We start from the raw sequence: 18,089 nt of genomic DNA, 5'->3' as shown, positions 1-18,089 counted from the left end.
TTCTTTCTGCTTAAAGTACTGTGTGCTATTTTAGAAGCCTGAGAACTACCATCTTCTTTTGCAGTTCTAGACAGTGTGCTCCATTATGTCTTCCTATTTTGTCTCTCCCTAATCTCACACTTCTCTCATATTAGAATAACTATTAGAGTGTGTGTTAACTTCTTATTCTTGTTTTCACTCATGTCCCCTAACTTCATATTTTTCTTTATCGTCTTGTAATATAATTTGGGTGATTTCCACAGATCTATCTTCCAATTTCATTACTCGCCCTTCAACTGAGTTTTCTTTATTTAAGTGACTATATTTTATTTTTAGAATTATTTTTTTGGCTCCTTTTAAATCTAGCTGTTCTTCCTTTATAATGTTTTTATTCTATAGTGCTATTACTTCTTTTAAATGTTTTTATTATTTGTATTATATGAATTTTTAAGTCCTTTTTAAATTGCTCTGCTATCTATATAGTTACTCAGGTATGAATCTTGTTGTTTCTAATGACTACTGACACTCATACTACTGAGTTTCCATATGTATTTTGTAACTTTTGTAATTTGGAGTGTCAGTTGCCTTCCACAGATATGTTGCAGCAGCACTAGATTGTGTAAACATTTCCATGTGTTTATATGTATATTTTTGTTAGAGGATTTATGAATTACATGAGTTCTGAAGCAGTTTTTGTTAGTTTCTCTGCTCAGAATTTCCTTACCTGCTGCACATTCCAGAACCAATTTCATTACTCGCCCTTCAACTGAGTTTGAAAAGAATGGAATGATTCTTTTTTCTTTTTTATCATTAAGTGAGAGGCAGGGGGGCAGAGAGACTGACTACTGCATGTGCCCCAACTGGGCTCCACTTGGGCACCCTCATCTGCGGCTGATGCTCTGCCCATCTGGGGCCGCTGCTCTGTTGCTTGGCAACTGAGCCACTTTAGTGCCTGAGACAAAGCCATGGAGCTAGCCTCAGTGCATGGGGCCAACTTGCTCCAATGAGCCATGGCTGCAGAAGGGGAAGAAAGAGAAAAAGAGAGGAAGGGGAGGGGGGAGAGCTAGAGAAGCAGATGGTCCCTTCTCCTGTGTGCCCTGACTGGTAATCAAACCTGGGACTTTCACACTCCAGGTGATGTTCTACGGCTAAGCCAACTGGCCAGGGCCAAATTAAATGATTCTAATTGTAAAAATTTCAGAAGAAATTGTATCAACAACATGATAGATTCCAACCAAACACAGGGGGTCCTCTGGTTATGACAGTGTCAACATACAACATCTCAAGTTTATGATGCTCACTTGCATAAAAACTTAAAAAAATTGAGACATGAATGTTTCAGCTTATACCGTTAGTGTCATACCTTTTTATATACTTATTTTCTGTTTTTACAGTACAGTGTACAGTATGGTATACTTATGTCCTTTTCCTTTTTTGTGTTGTGTTTTTATATTCTAGCTTATGATTTTAAACTGTGTTAGGATTGGTTAAGTGACTTAGGCTAGAGTGTGTTTTGACTTACACCAAAATTCCAGTTATGTTACTGTCGTAGGACTGGAACTGAGTCGTAACCCAATTTTTTTTTTACAATTCCAGTCAACCCCTTTTCAGTTACAATTGAGGAAAATAAAAGGCAAATAGTTAAATAATTTGCTGAGATCTAGTGAATTAAAGGTAGAGAAGAGTCTAAAAGCTGAATTTCTTTGTTGTTAAACTGTATTTTAATTTTATATAAATGGTGACTGATGCTGATTCAAAGACAAACCTGTAGTTCCTTTTGTTACTGTTCTTTGGCTTTATGATCCAAGTGCCTGGAAAGGGGCTCCCTGCACCTGATTCTACCCTCTGTTGCAGGTTATCAAGCACTTTGGTGGTGTTAATTCTTTCACGCACAATTAGTAAATTAAAGTAGTAACTGTTGTATGTTACTGCTGGTAAAGTCTCTGATAGATTCTGTATTGGTAGATCTTGCTTTGCCAACAATTTACTTTTGTCTCACTTTCTTTTAAGTCACACAATCTGCTTACAAATATCTAAAGCTTCTAGGAGATAGAAGAGAGTAAAGGGGGGGGGTAAATGCTGACAGAAGGAGACTTGACTTGGGGTGGTGAACACACAATACAATATATAGATAATGTATTATAGAATTATACACCTGAAACCTATATAATTTTATTAACCAATGTCACCCCAATAAAGTCAATAAAACATACCTAAAGCTTCTTGAAGACTGTCACTACATCTTAAGATTTTTTTTTCCAATGGTGACTAGCAAAGCACCCGCCATGTTCACATACACAGGCACTCTATAAACATGTACTGATTTGTAAGTTTATTAACACTTTTCTTTCTTCCTACAATTCAGTTCAATCTTTCTGGACATATCTATGTAAAGTTTTCAGGAGTTTATTTCCTTTTCATATTTTTATAGAGAGCACACACAAAGCAGGTGATTCTTATTCATTTATCTCATTTAAAGAAAATTACAGTGATTTGTTTTCTGTTCTGTTTGGAGAACAGAGTGTCCTAAACATCAACGTAAAGTGGAAGAGCCTTAAGCTGAAGGTAGGGTATATTGTTTGCCCTGAAGGAGCTTGTGTGTGGACAAGAAAGTGCTGACAGCTCAAATGGATCCTGTGGAACTGCGAAATGTCAACATGGGACCAGATAACGAGAGCAGCAGCGGAGAAAGCGCTCAAGACACCTACACCGGGATGGGAAACCTCGAGAAGGCAGCAATGAGCAGGTATGAAGTTAAGCACAGCCAGGTCCCCTGGAACAGCGAGACAGGTTTATGGACATGGAAAACAAGGTGCTTGTTAGGGAGAACTGGACTTATTACTTATTTAAGACATAATAATGATCTTGATGTTAACACATCAACTCTTTGTTGTATTAACAAAGAGTACACATGATTCTACTGTTTTTATATGTCCATTCTTCCTGTGACTAATTTAGAGTTGAAGTTACAGTGCTTCTATCCCCATTAATACAGAAAACTTAATATAGATATAATATAGAAATATATAATATAGAAAACACTTCCCTTGACTATTGGAACATTCTCTCTTAGAGTCCTCTTCTTTTGAATACCCTCTAAAATTTGCTCCATCTCCAGAGTTCTGTAGAGATTGTTTTCTCAATAAAAGTGCCCCGTCAACAAGCTCATTCATAACTATCATGGTTTCATCCGCTAAATACATGCCAGATCTTTAGCCTGTTAGACTTCTTAACTGAATTTCAAATCATTATATCTCCTGTCTATTACATGTCTCTCCTGGATGACTTATGTCATCCAGTCCCCTCATTCTTAGCATGGGGGCATGAATTGCCTTATTTATAAACTCAAAGTTGTTCTGTCTAATATGGAGCTCCAATAGTTCCCTTCAACCTTTGCCCCTCTTCCAGTAATTCCCATGTTGGTAAAAGTCACCATTATCATTCAACAACTCAACCGACAGACCCCGTTGTCAAACCACACATCTAGTTAGTTCTACCTCATTAATGTTTCAGATCTACTCTCTTCTCTGCATCCATTCTATTGCCATCTACTTTAGGCCCCCATCCTCTCTCTCCTGGCTATTAGAACAGCCACGATTTATCTCCCTGTCATACACTGTGTTCTCCAACTAGCCCTACACCTCTTTGCAGATGCAGTCATTTACAATCGCAAATTGACTCCTGTTCCATCCCTAGGTAAAGTTTTTCAGTGGCTCCCCATTAACTGCAAGATAAAGATGAGACTATACATTGCTTGGCATGTGAGCCCCTTCATGATCTGTCCCTTACCTAGATCTCCTGTCCTATCTCTCATCTGCTCCCTGCATTACCCTTTGCTCTGTCCTTGCTGAGCCACTCACAGCTCCCTGTGCCTTCACTCACTCTGCTCCGTCTGGAGGTGGCCCAGCTGAAGGAGACACGGTCCCAAGAACAGTCCTATAGAGCCGCTTATTTGCCTCTAAAAGCCATAAATTAAGAGCAAGGATGCTTTTGTTAAGCTTTCTACGACGTGTTCTGGACTGCTCACAGTGCCTTACCTTTCCACTTCTGGCTCAAACATGGGTCATCATTGCCCAATTTTATAATTACCTTAAAACTGGTTTTGTTTCTTTTTGGCTTAAATTGATCATTTAAGTGAGAAATTCAGCATCATGCATTTATTTGGAATCACTATATTTATGTTTTCAATACATGCTGGGCCTGCACATGGGCGACATTGGAGTGGGAGTCTGGTGGGCGCAGACATGCTACCTCCCTTAATGAGCCAGTCCCCTATGGAAAGCCCACTCCTAGGGATGTTTGCGCATCACATGAGATGAGGATCACAGTGCCTGGGCACTTAACATGTACATTTATTGAATTAATAAAATTATCTGATTCCTGTGTGGTAGCAGTTAAGAAACCTCTGTTATAACTTGACATTTTCTTTGGAGAGGCACTAAGCTTGAACAAAATGAGCTCTAAGTATTCTTTTTCGTGCATTGTTAATACAGGGAGAAGAAATATGGCTTTAAAAATTCTAACTAAAACCATTATTTTCTTCCTTCATAAGTTCCTCTCTCCCTCCCATAACTGGAGCTCAGTCATTTGTCTGGAAGGAACACTAGTTATGAAGGAAAAGAGAAAGAATTTTAGTGTCTTGTTTTTCCTCCCCGATCCAGTCTGAGATATATGTATGTGTGTATGTGTGTGTGTGTGTGTGTGTGTGTGTGTGTGTGTATGATTCACAGCATTTACTTAGATGTACTTACTTTTTATTTTCCTTTTTATATGTATGTTCAGTCAATTTGCTAACGAAGATGCTGAAAGTCAGAAATTCCTGACAAATGGATTTTTGGGGAAAAAGAAGCTGGCCGATTATGGCGATGAACATGTAAGTGAATCTCTGCTTTCTGGCAATAAACAGGGCTCAAGGGTGTCTGAGCTACCTCAGTCTCTGCAGGAAAACAGTGACTGAAATTTTCCAAGCCTCCATCAGCACATTCTGTGTTTATTCAGGCCCTGACTGGAATAAGGGCTTGTTTTTCCTGTTCGCCATATGGCTACATAAATCATTTATGAAATTCATTTGTTTTTTGGAGAAATTATTCTAACCCAAATGGAATCTGCAGTCATACATGCTTTCCCTTATTTACGTTACTCAACCTAAAGCTAAGCACTGCATTTTGTTGAAAATTACATGTTTTTATTGAAGTTGAGTCAATAAAAAGCTTTAATTCACTGTGATTTTATCTTAGTCTTCAATCTTGGATGACAATATCCTCTAGTAAAGATAGTGAGAAAATAAGAATAATCCCAAAGAGGTTCATCCTCTGGTAAATATTTGCTTATAATGCATCCCTTTTTCTTGAAGCATCCTGGAACGACCTCGTTTGGAATGTCTTCATTTAACCTGAGTAATGCCATCATGGGCAGTGGAATCCTGGGCCTGTCTTATGCCATGGCCAACACAGGGATCGTACTTTTTATGTAAGTGAATGGGCATGTGGACATTTGGTTTGAAGCCCACACATACTTGGTGTTCTTTTCATTAACAATCTGAAGTTGGATCTTTGTGAACAGAAATAATCTGAGAAATTATTAGCATAAACCTCTTGGTTTTAGATATAACAGCAATCTGAGGAATAATCAGAGTAGCAAATCACAGTACTTGTTTAATCAACCATCCCTGTCTAAATGGCAGAAACTTTATGTGATGGAGACCTCCCTCATCCCAGTCTATGGACCATTTAAAAAAGTAATTTATTATTCAGTGGATGCTTAAAATAACTTGGTGTTTAGTAGTCAAAAGATTTTTCTCAGAAGCAAATCTGACTTTATAACACTCTTAGGAAAAAGAACCACCCCAAACCAGAGTCCTGCATGCCTTAGTTTTATGTTACACCTCACCCCTCATGTCCCTGGGCACCAGATTTACTGGGCACACTATCCTTTTCTCTCTTCTATGAAGGTGCCATGTTTCCTCTCACCAGAGGGCCTTTGCACATGCTCTTAGAAATCCTCATTCCATTTTATGTAGTTAATTCCTGATATCTCAACTCAGCTTCACCTCTGTGTTGCCTGCCCTGACCTCCATGACTAGGACAAACCACCTTATTATACACCAGTTTTAATATTCTAGTATAGTTGTATGATTCATTTGATTAATTTCTATCTCCCTTGCTACACTATAATCTCCAGAGAGTTTAGCCCATATCTGTTTTACTCATCACATGTCTGTATCCCCAAGACCTAGTGCATGTCTATATTTCCAAGGTATAGTATAGGGAATATTTGTGGAGTAGCCCAAGTTTACTCCTAAGTCTATGCAATTTAGTCAATTGTGGTCAGATGCTGCCTGACATTAGTAATGTCACACAGCTGACCTGGAGGATGGATACTGCATTCATTGTCTGTGACAGACAGCCACAGATGTTTGTGTACATTATGTATTGCCTGTTATTTTCCAAGACACAGTTGACAGCACTGGAGTTATTTACAGGAATAAAGTCTAGTGTTAGCCAGGCATCAGTGTGAATGCAGATCACCATCTCTTACACAATGCTAGCACATTAAATAACTGTCTATGAATGCCACATTTATATTACAAATATATGCTATTTGTGTTCTGAACATCACTTGTGATTAGATAATCACACAGCTATTTGAGGGCTAAGATTGAGGTAGGACTACACATATTTATATTGTATTAGTGCTTTCATTGAAGTGTTTTAGTTATAATAGTTTTTTGTTGAATAAGTTTTTATATCAACCTTACTTTCATAAGCCATGTTTGAAATAAACTCATTTTTTAAATCCTCTGAATCTTAATGGCCAGAGATGTAATTATATATATAATTATATATATATAATATATATATACACATACACACTGTCTTCTCATTAATTATACATACTATCAAAATAATTAGGAAGTTAGCATAAATCACTGAGGAACAGAAAAAAGAAATGCTCCCCCCAATCCTAGAACCACAGATCATTCTCATGGGAGGAGAATATTCCACTTTCAAAACTAAGGATCTCATTTCAGGCTTACAAACATGTAGCAGATTAATTTGGCCAGAGAAATTAAATTGCTAGGCACTGTGGGTATGTTTTGTGTTTCTAAGCAGCACAGCCTGGATTCAGCTCTATCCCTTAATTCACAGCAAGTGACACAGGACTTCATTGGTTTTACCCTTAGTGTTTCCTGCCAAAGCAAACCTGTGTTTAGAATACAGTGAATGCTCAGTAGTTTTCCAAGGAACAAAATTATGTAATCTGAATTACATAATTCTTTAAAAACAGGTAAGTTCATAAGGCATATGGGAAAATATATGAACAAGTCATTGATTAGTCAGTTCTGGCCCAATATAGCTAGAGTAGTTACAAAATTAATAACTCATGTTCCAAATGTACAGTTGCAACACTGACTTCAGGAGGAATTACCAAAGAATATGATCAACTTTGGGAAAAATATTCAGTGTGTTCTCATCATGTAAAAACAGACAAAAAATATGATTTTTAAAAAATGTCAGGTAAAGTTTAGTTTAGTTTTTTTAAATTCTTATTTAAATGCCTCTATCTTATTTTTGCTCTTGAATTCTTGTTTTTGGAGAAACACTGATCACTATCTACATAAAGTAGTCACACATGCATATGGACATGTGGAAGCTCCTGAACCAGAAATTGTTTTCTCAGAATATAAAAAAGCAATTTTCCTGCCACTTTTACTTGTCTTTCTCTGTTTCTCCGTCACTCAGGTGATTGCCTGGCCTCTGGTTCACCCACTGATCATCTAACATGCCACGTCGGGAGCCATGGAGCTCAGACTGCATGCTCTGGCATCTCTGTTTCTAGATTTTAGGTTAAGATTTAGTCAGACTATTGAATAGGCCTTCAATTATAAATATTGGTATAACTATTGTGCAAATATGATGTGCGTAGACCCATGTGCTGAGTAAGTAGACATGGTATTTGCTAATTTTGTTATATACTTAGCATCTAAGTTATGAACCAGATTCTAGTACTGGGAAACACTAAAAAAAAAAGAAAGAGATATATTAGGAACTTCAGGCATTAGGCGTTGGTACATAAATAATAGCAAATTCCAGTTCTGTGACATTAAAGAGTACGTGTGGAATTCTGAAAAGAATTTCTCAGGTTCCCCCAAATTCACATTCCTTTGGAAAGTTAATGACTGAAAAGACCAATGTGATCATTACTGTTACTGCGTCTTATTTATTATAGAAACTTTACCTTCTACTCTCTACTCTCTTCACAGAATCATGCTGCTTGCTGTGGCAATATTATCACTCTATTCAGTTCACCTCTTACTAAAGACTTCAAAGGAAGGAGGTATGCTGTCCATTTAGTCCAAAATGTTCTATTTTGATTCTCATTAAGGGGTATTTCAGTCTATAGCTCTATAACTGTAGGATGATTTGGGTCAGTTTTACATTTCATTTTCTTCTGACCCCAATGACATGGTCTCTCAATGTTTTTAGTTATTTGGACAACTGAGAGGAGTGAAAGTCAACTGGCTCAAATTGAAGCCAAATAGATAGAGATTTTTAGTGAATAACACAAATAAGAGTTTTGACTTGCTGCAAGAGCTCACATGAATGAAGCCATTTTGCTTCTTCTTTGGAGACTATTTTAACATGTTTTGTATTGTTTTCTAAGATCACACTGTTTGAGTTTATAATTTGTATAGGGTGTTCATTCCCATGTTTGAGACTCCAGTGTAGAATTATATAGCAGAAATATTTTACTCATTAAAGCAACCTTTTTTAACAAGATAATTTTATCTTTAACTGTAGGGTCTTTAATTTATGAAAAATTAGGGGAAAAGGCATTCGGATGGCCTGGGAAAATCGGAGCTTTTACTTCTATTACAATGCAGAACATTGGAGGTAAGAGGATATAGCTTTCACTAGGCTACTTAAACTTTCTAAAGAATGTTTACCATATAAGAAAACCTTTACAGCAATACACAAGCACTTTAAGTATAGAAAAATAGCTGTTTTGCAGTATTTTTATTAAAAAATGAGTTTTAAAAATAGACTTGCTGTCCCTCTTTTATTAAAAATAGCAATATGTAAGAAAAAAATATCATATAAAACCCTGCCAATTGAATTCTAGAATTAAAATAATAGAGTAAAACTTTCCTTGAACTCTCTCTAATCCTGAACATCCAATCAAATACCAACCAGCTCCTGTTCATTCTGTCTCTTACTACTTCAGTCTTTCCTCTCATTTTGTTCTCAATAAGGTGAATGAACTTGAGTTTCCCCTGCTCCCATCTCTCATTTATCCCCCAGATTAACATTTTCAGATTCAAATCTATTCTTGCTTCTCCTGTGCATAAAATTCTCCCTCATTATTTTCTTTTTTTTTTCTTTCCCTCATTATTTTCAAGGTAAAATTTAAACTCTTTGGTCTGACACGTCAGGGTCTTCATCATCTTTCTTCCGCCCAACTTTCTGATATCTTTACTACCAACCCTCAAATCTATCTATCTATCATCATCTACCTACCTACCTACCTACCTACCTACCTACCTACCCGATATGTGTCCTGTGTCATACCATAGCAAACCATACTCAGTTCCCCTATTCTTGTAGTCTTCTACCCTAACACACACAAACACACAATAACATAAGTTCGTTTTCTCTCTTTCTCCCTAGTTCCTCTGGGCTCCCTGAGTCCTTTTGGTAGGTGTCTTGTCTGTTACTATTTTTAAAAGGTATTTTAAAACCCTTGCACAGATAATAGACTTTTGGATTCTGATGTACCTGAATTTGAATTTGTTTCTGTCACTATCTGTGACCTTGGGAAAATCACCTTACTCTTCTGAGTCTAATTTTCCATCCATGAAAATGAGAGTAATATTCCATCCTCATGAGGTCATTGTAAAAATGAAATAAGACAACATTTGGCACACAATAAGGATTCAGTGCATGCTTCCTTTCTCCCTGGATCTCGGATTCTAGATCCATGTCTCTGGAGCCCTTCTGATTATTTTTTAAAAATGGGTTTACAAGACAAATAAATACTGCCTGACCAAGTGGTGGCGCAGTAGATAGAGTGTTAGCCTGGGATGCTGAGGACCCAGGTTCAAAACCCAAGGTCACCTGCTTGAGCGTGGGCTTACCAGCGTGAGTGTGGGGTTGCAGGCTTGAGCACAGGATCATAGACATGACCCTATAGTTGCTGGCTTCAGCAAGGGGTCCCTAGCTCTGCTGGAGCTCTCCAGTCAAGACACGTATGAGAAAGCGATCAATGAGCAACTAAGGGGCTGCAACTATGAGTTGATGCTTCTCATCTCTCTCCCCTCTCTGTCCCTCATCCCCTCTCTGTCTTCTCATCTCTGTCCCTCTCTCTCTCATTCTCTCACTAAAAAAAAAAAAAAAAAAAAAAAAAAAAAGACAAATAAATACTAACAGTAAAAAACTAAAACATTATGTACACATATAAATAACAAAGAACTGTTTATGAAAATCACCATTAAAAATAACAACTTCAGGCTTTTCTTTATGCCACATTTAACAAATATATTACAGGTATTTCTTTTAAATTGGATTGTCTTATAGTACTGATTTGCAGTTTGCTTTTTTTTTTATTAACAATATGCCTTGAATATATTTGCATATCATTTTTAATGGTTTTTGAGTTTTTCATTGTGCAAATGTACCATAATTGGTTTACCAAATCCCTTCCTGATGAACAGGTAGATTATTCCCAGTGTTTCATTATTACAAACAATGCTGCAATAAATAAACTTGCACAGAGATCTTGCAAATAGGTCATATTTTCTGACAAATAAAATCACTGGAATTAGCTAGGATTTATGGAATGCAGCAATTCTCTTAATAACCTTTATCTAATTATACCTGCTTCTGATAGTGGAGAGTTGTTAAGCAGATAAAATCTAAGCATACATTGATTTGCATTTGTTTCTTCTCATATTTTTATACATTATGGCTATAATCTTGGGCAGAATTTGGCAATAACATGAGGATTGCTTCATTAATTTTCTGGTTTGGAGCCATAAGCATTTATGCACCCCCATCCTCCACCAAAGAGACTGCTCTATATTTGGTTCAAATTTCAGCCTTATCATGATTCAAAGTATCAAGCATTTCATAGGATCCCCTCACAGTTGATCTGTTTTTCTTGTTTGGACAACTGAAATAACCTTACACATATTTATAGCCCTGAATCCAACAGGCTGAGTGACAATAACACTGTCTGTTGCTCAGAGAATAGTTAACTATTATGCTTCTAAATAATGCTATAAACTATAAAGTGGTTTTTTGATCAAGCCACACACATGAAAAGCAGTATAACTTTAAAGGAGTAAGATGAAATTTTATGTATTGCCCCTGGAAGTGCTCTTGCTTTGGTTACTCTGCATAATTAGTGGGGTTTTTTTGTTTGTTTGTTTGTTTTTTGTCTTATGGGAAATCATTTGTATTTCTGTAGTTAGCAATGCCACATTTCGAACGTTTTATTTTCTCAGTCCCCTGAAAAATGAACATTTACCAGAGATATTTCACCACTGGCAGGACAATGTTGACATTACCCAGACAGGTCTGGATCACTCTGAATTTTTGAAGACCAAACACATTAACAGTGGTGACATCAATGAAAGTCAGCAATAATAGCTCTTTAAAACTGAATGGTACCTTACGGAGTCAGTTAATCAGAAATACCTTCTCTGTTTACGCTCTGCTGTAGCCCAGGTCTTTGTAAAAATTAACCAAATAATGTTTGCTGAAGACACATCAGGTATTATAGGAATCATTTTACTTCACAATAGAGAAGAAACATTGGCCTCAAACCAGGGAACTTATATATTTGGATGTGTTCTGTTATTTTTAAGTTATGATTTTGGACATGTCATGCAAGCTTTATATCCTCAGCTGCGAAATGAAGATAATAATGTACATCTCACTGTTTAAATGGAGTACTGTGCAGAACTAAACAATGTAGAGAATTATTATTACCATTATTAGTTTTGCTCAAGGTTAAGGAACTGTTCTTAATATTCATTAATTTAATATTAATAGATCAATTTACAACTTAGTATCACTTTAAAGTGTCTGTGAGCAAAAATTTGCCAGAAGGATATATAATTTCTTATTTGGCAAAAGGGAAACCAAGATGTAGAGAAAAAACTTTATTGACAAAGGGGGGAAGAAGCCATCCTCTCCTTTATTCTGTTATCAGTCCAGTATGACTCCAAGTTAGATAATCAGTGGTCTGAGTCTTGTGTGCCGCTCAGGGAGATGACAGAGGACTAGACGGCACCTACCTGGGGGGAGTCAGAGCGACAGGTAGTCTACCCCGCTTCCCCAGGCCTTTCTGGCCTCTCCCTTCTGGCGCATGTCTCTTGCTGCCAGACCCCTCCTCAAGTTATAGACACTAAAACAGGTGCACTCAGTACAGTCCGCAATAACTTACAACTAATGGGGAAACATCCAAAGTGCAGCTCCACCAAAAACCTCAGAGGAGGATTTAACACAGAATCGTCATTGATATTCTCTGTGAAGTTCCATCTGCAAGAGCCAGAAGGCCAAATGCCTATTTTTGAGAAGGACTTGGAAGCAGTACAAAATACACAGTGGGTGACTCTGCTTGCTGTTTGGCTGAGTAATGCTCATCTTACTGGGAAGACCATATATCCCAAATGCAAGGACTTCTCACAACTTGCCTGTGACTTTAGTGCTTCGTACCCTGCTAAGCTGTTGTGTTTTTATTTCAGCAATGTCAAGCTACCTCTTTATCATAAAATACGAACTACCTGAAGTAATCAAAGCATTTATGGGACTTGAAGAAAGTACTGGGTATGTCTTGTGTTCTCTCTGTAATGTCAAGTGACACATCCTAGTTGGTCTTTCCCAGTTCCATCATTGTGGTTGGTTTTTCTCCTCTAGAGAATGGTACCTTGACGGCAACTACCTCGTCATATTTGTGTCTGTTGGAATCATTCTTCCACTTTCCCTTCTTAAAAATTTAGGTAAAGTCATTTAAAATTTTTATTTTCACTTTATATTGTAATAGTAAGCTGATTGTAGATACCATATTTAGCTTCCAAAATTTCTCTGCTGACTCCTAGGTTACCTTGGTTATACCAGTGGATTTTCTCTTACCTGCATGGTGTTTTTCGTCAGTGTGGTAAGTGATTTATTGATGTGATTCCTGTAGCTTGGGAAGCATGAGATGCATTTAAAGCCTGAATTAGTATTCTCTTTTGTCCAAGAACCTCACTAGTATGAAATAGTTCTTGCATCACATACAATTTTTTTTTTTTTATTCTAATCTGGAACAAGAAAAGAATAGTAACAAGTTTAAATTAGCTTAATTAGAATGTCAAGACCATTGCTAATAGTATGATTTAGGCAGACAATTTATTTTGGGGCAAAAGGAACACGTCCAGTAGGGACATGACAATAACCCAGTATTGAGAAATGTGGGGGAAGAAGACTGGAGTCCCAGAGGAGAAATTAGCCTACCAAATTAGCCGTATCCACATGTTCAGCCATTTTCTCTTACACATTCTACCCATGAGGAGAGGGCGACCAAAGTGAGGTTAAACAAGAAATGCCTCTCCTCACCCCCCTCACTCCTCACCAAAGGGAATTTCTTTTTTTTTTTTAAATTATTTTATTTTATTTTATTTATTCATTTTAGAGAGGAGAGGGGGGGGAAGAGAGAGAGAGACAGAGAGAGAGAGGAGAGAGAGACAGGGGGGAGGAGCTGGAAGCATCAACTCCCATATGTGCCTTGACCAGGCAAGCCCAGGGTTTCGAACTGGCAACCTCAGCATTTCCAGGTCGATGCTTTATCCACTGCGCCACCACAGGTCAGGCCAAAGGGAATTTCTTGTAAGATCAAGGATACCAAGTTTTATACAGCATTTCTCCTAAGAGGTAAAAGAAGAGAGGGGAATTTTCAATAACCCATATTATTATTAGTTTAAGGAAATAAAAAACATGCAATAGAGCAAGGAAATGATCATCTTTCTCAAGGAAGAGTAGGAATGAAGCTTAGAATGGATTTGTGCAAAATACTGTCCTGTTGACTCTAGGGGGCAGGACTGCCAACCATAGTTCCAGCTCTTTCCTTAGGACAGAGGCTAGAGGGAGTCTCCATCACTCATCAGTCTAACAGGACTCCTCGGCAGGGGCCCCTCCCCTTCATCCTCTAAGGCATACATATGGATTGTCATTTCATTGTTTTTCTCAAAAAGCTAACTTTCATTTTTTAAACACTGGGTCTAGGTGATATACAAGAAATTCCAAATCCCCTGCCCTCTGCCCGTTCTGGATCACAATGCTGGAAACCTGACATTCAACAATACAATTCCAATGCATATGGTAATGCTACCCAACAACTCTGAGAGTAGTGGTGTGAACTTCATGATGGATTACGCCCACCAGAACCCTGCAGGGCTAGATGACGACCAGGCCAAGGGCTCTCTTCATGGCAGTGGAGTAGAGTATGAAGCACACAGTGATGACAAGTGTCAACCCAAATACTTTGTGTTCAACTCGCGGGTAAGTGTGAGCCCTGGGCCTCTGATGGGCCTAGCAACATGGCTTCTGAGTTTTTAGTTCATAAGCTGAGACAGCCTGGCCTTGCCAGCTGTGTTGGAATGCTAAACATGCGGTGTTGTCTTTGTTTTCCAGACGGCCTATGCAATTCCTATCCTAGCATTTGCTTTTGTATGCCACCCTGAGGTCCTTCCCATCTACAGTGAACTGAAAGAGTAAGGCAGCCATCATTTTAGCTTTCTAATTTGCTTTGACAATAGCCTCGTATATTCAAAGATGCTTTATTCAGAAGCACGGTGTATAGCTTTCTCTTCAGAGAAAGTCTGTGCTACACCCACTCTTTAGTAATGCGCTTTAACCAAAAAGGTGTGAGTCAGACCCCTCACTGCACTCACTACCTTCTCTGCTTCCTTCTCTTCTCTTCTTCCATCCTACTGGTTCAGGGAAGGGGGAGGAGGAGCCAACAGATGTAAGGATTTTGGCAAGCTTGGAGAATTTGAATTTGAACTTTGGTGCAAAGAAGTGATGTCACCTGAACTAGAAATTACTTCATTCATAAAGACCAAAAATTGTGGTTAGGGTGACTTTACTAAGCCACTGATGTTACTTGTGGTCAGTCCCGAACCCTTGTTTGGAAGACACGCACCACTGAAATGTGCTAATATCTGACCTTCGTTGTCTCGTCTGTACCATGGAGACAATGACTAAACAATGTTCTTTCTTCCAGCTGATATTCTGTGAATCATTATACTCTTTTCCCTTTGAGGTTGTCAACATCCACTTGAGGATAAATAGATCTGAACCCACTCTAACAGCTCCCTTCTTTACTCTTAAGGGACAATGTCATATAATAATTTTGAACTTCTTTAACCCAGACATCAGTGATCTCAGTATTCATTTTCAGTAAATAACTTCCCCCATAAGTTCTGATTTACTTCATAACAATTTTTGGAATTTTTAATTGTTTTTATGTCTTTGATTTACTTGGAAAATCACATGTACAGTCACTCTAGAGGCCTGACAGTTGACTGTAAGCCTCTGGGTACCTTCCAGAATGGTTACTAGAAACTGACCAGGTAATAATATCAAGCATCCTGGTAATAATATCAGAACTTCTGAAAGCAGGGTTGTGTTGATTCTAATAGGTACTTACCCTCATTAAACCCACCTCACTATGAAATAATAAGGTCTTTATGTTAATTACTTTCCTAAATATTCAGTAGACAAGCTTACTTATCAACACAAAATAAACTAGTCCTCTTCTAAGAAAGCGGTTGTTTCTAAGACTGAAGAAGTAATGGTTTAGAAATATGGAAACAAATCCTTCATGACTAAGACAAATTTAAATAAGCTTTGCTTCTGCATGAGAAATGAGGTTTCCTAATGAGCAGCACAGACATATGTATTCTTTCATTATTTTCTTATTTTAATTGTAAAATGTGATCTATTCATATATGTAAACAAAACAAAACTCAGTGATCTCTTCCTTTTCAGTCGGTCCCGGAGGAAGATGCAAACAGTGTCAAATATTTCCATCACGGGGATGCTCATCATGTACCTGCTTGCTGCCCTCTTCGGTTACCTAACCTTTTATGGTAGGTCACTCTGTCAAAGTCATTCACCTTGCGCAAATCCTAGTTGAACAGATCATTGACCTGGGTAGGGATAATTTTTAAAATTACCCTCTTAAGCAGTGTGAACTATAGATACAAGTACTCGGTTAACCTGCTGTCTTAGCCATGTCACTTGACCTTAATAAATGGAACCCGAACCAGCTTGGCTAACAGGTTACAACTATTTCTAAATTCACACATCTCTATTTTTTAAATCCCTCAAATTTCATGATTTTCCTTCTGGGATAGATAGTATTTCTTTTGTGACTTCCTAGTCCATCTTAGGCTAGCAACAATGAGAGTAAATCTAGATGCATGCTGTTAAGCTCTTCTGGTAGAATAACTACTGAGAAAATGACAGGAAAAGTATAACATTGCTGAGTTGAAACCTGCTTTTTAGTTATCATTTTTCTGAGTGACTTGGTAAATTAAAATTGATTGTAAGACAAGTTGGGGAGGAAAAGTCTGAGGAGGGGAAGCATCATTTGATTGAATTTCATTCCATTTGACTAATATTTGGCTATTAACCAAATACTTGCTTTAGATTGGGCATTAACTCCTTGTTGGTTGTGAGTTAATGAAAGTCAGGTCAATACCACTGATGATATTTTTTATTCTCTTTTGTCTAACTTTGAGGGGAGTAATGAGAAAACCAGACTACATCTGATTCTATCAGTATCTTCTTGTCATTTGAGCCTGGAATTCTGAATGAATGTGTAACTTAATCTTAGAGCGATATTCATTGTGAGACCCTATAAAATTCATACTAATTCATCCTTGCATGGTACTTATACTGCCTCTGAGTTTCGTAAGACAAGCAAAAAATATGAAAAAGCTCAAATGTATGTGTATCAGTGTTGTCATAGAATCATAACTGTTGAGTTCAAAAACATGTTAGAGATGATTTGTTCTAGGGTTTCCATACTGGGTTAGGAGAAGCTGCCTCAAGGCTGGCTGGGCAGGTGGGGGCAGAGGAGAGGTGACAGGATGTAAGGGACGACTGGTGGGGTATGGGCCTTCCATGCCCTTCAGCCAGAGCACCTCAGTCTGTCATCTGTTTGTGACGCCTCTGTAGAGCAGAGATATATCACCATACCAATGAGCTAGAGAAGCCCCTCAGCAATTTCATAACAGCTCTGCAACTTACAAGCTTCCGGACCGCTTTCTTCAACCATCACACAGCTAATAAGCTCAATGGCATGGTAGAAACAGAAGTGTTTGGATTCCCAGGCCTGAGTTTTTTCCTATGGTAATATGTTCCCTCTGTGGTTGCCATAGGTAACCAGTGCCGACTTGACAACACCAAACAGACTCTTTCTATTCTTTCTCTTTGCAGGAGAAGTTGAAGATGAATTACTTCATGCTTACATCAAAGTGTACACGTTTGACACCCCTCTCCTCATGGTCCGCCTGGCGGTCCTTGTGGCAGTAACACTGACTGTGCCTATCGTCCTATTCCCAGTAAGTGCATGGAGCTTTGATGAAAGAATCCTGGTTGACTCCTTAGATCAATACATATATTCTGACTTGATATGAACTTAATTATAATGTGAGCTTCTAATTGCAGTGCCTGAGGATGCTACTATTTTTATATAGCATTTTGGAGCCACTTAACATGAACTATTTTATATGTAGATAGAGCAAGTATATTTAGGTGTTAAGTATTTTTAAAATGTAGGGGGAAAAAATCATGAAATTTGTTTTTGTTTATTTTCCAGTCTTGAGACTGAAATTTATTTTTAAACTCAAATTTGAAAAAAAATATCTTGAGCTTCTATCTTGCAAATTAGTAGAAATGAGTAAGAATTCATATAACTTCTGAAACTTGAAAGCCAATACCACATAACTTTTAGGTCCTAGTCCATTTTCACCGTAGTTGGAAGGTATTTCATTTCCCCCCAAGTCTACTGTGCCACAATAGTATCTACAAGTGGCCTTATTTAGTTTAATTCCTTGG

General features: G+C 37.8%; 1 protein-coding gene across 4 annotated transcripts in view; it reads left to right on the top strand.

The window, feature by feature from the left end:
• SLC38A4 (solute carrier family 38 member 4) overlaps nucleotides 1-18,089 on the top strand; it is a 62,843-nt gene that overhangs the window by 34,782 nt on the left and 9,972 nt on the right. For 2 of the 4 annotated variants that reach the window (XM_066369030.1, XM_066369031.1), the window contains 12 exons: nucleotides 2,500-2,725; nucleotides 4,762-4,852; nucleotides 5,333-5,448; nucleotides 8,243-8,316; nucleotides 8,781-8,873; nucleotides 12,728-12,809; nucleotides 12,900-12,982; nucleotides 13,082-13,140; nucleotides 14,247-14,522; nucleotides 14,655-14,734; nucleotides 16,014-16,114; nucleotides 17,469-17,593. In XM_066369030.1, the coding sequence (XP_066225127.1) occupies nucleotides 2,607-2,725; nucleotides 4,762-4,852; nucleotides 5,333-5,448; nucleotides 8,243-8,316; nucleotides 8,781-8,873; nucleotides 12,728-12,809; nucleotides 12,900-12,982; nucleotides 13,082-13,140; nucleotides 14,247-14,522; nucleotides 14,655-14,734; nucleotides 16,014-16,114; nucleotides 17,469-17,593 (1,299 nt within the window). In that variant the 5' untranslated portion in view covers nucleotides 2,500-2,606. Of the gene's footprint in view, nucleotides 1-2,494; nucleotides 2,726-4,761; nucleotides 4,853-5,332; nucleotides 5,449-8,242; nucleotides 8,317-8,780; nucleotides 8,874-12,727; nucleotides 12,810-12,899; nucleotides 12,983-13,081; nucleotides 13,141-14,246; nucleotides 14,523-14,654; nucleotides 14,735-16,013; nucleotides 16,115-17,468; nucleotides 17,594-18,089 lie in introns of all 4 variants that reach the window. The other 2 variants (XM_066369034.1, XM_066369033.1) reach the window with 1 other exon arrangement.

Source organism: Saccopteryx leptura, chromosome 2 (assembly GCF_036850995.1).
Source record: "Saccopteryx leptura isolate mSacLep1 chromosome 2, mSacLep1_pri_phased_curated, whole genome shotgun sequence".
NCBI lineage: Eukaryota > Metazoa > Chordata > Mammalia > Chiroptera > Emballonuridae > Saccopteryx > Saccopteryx leptura.
The sequence above is the reverse complement of the archived record's forward strand: the minus strand, read 5'-3'. Positions and strand labels throughout refer to the sequence as shown.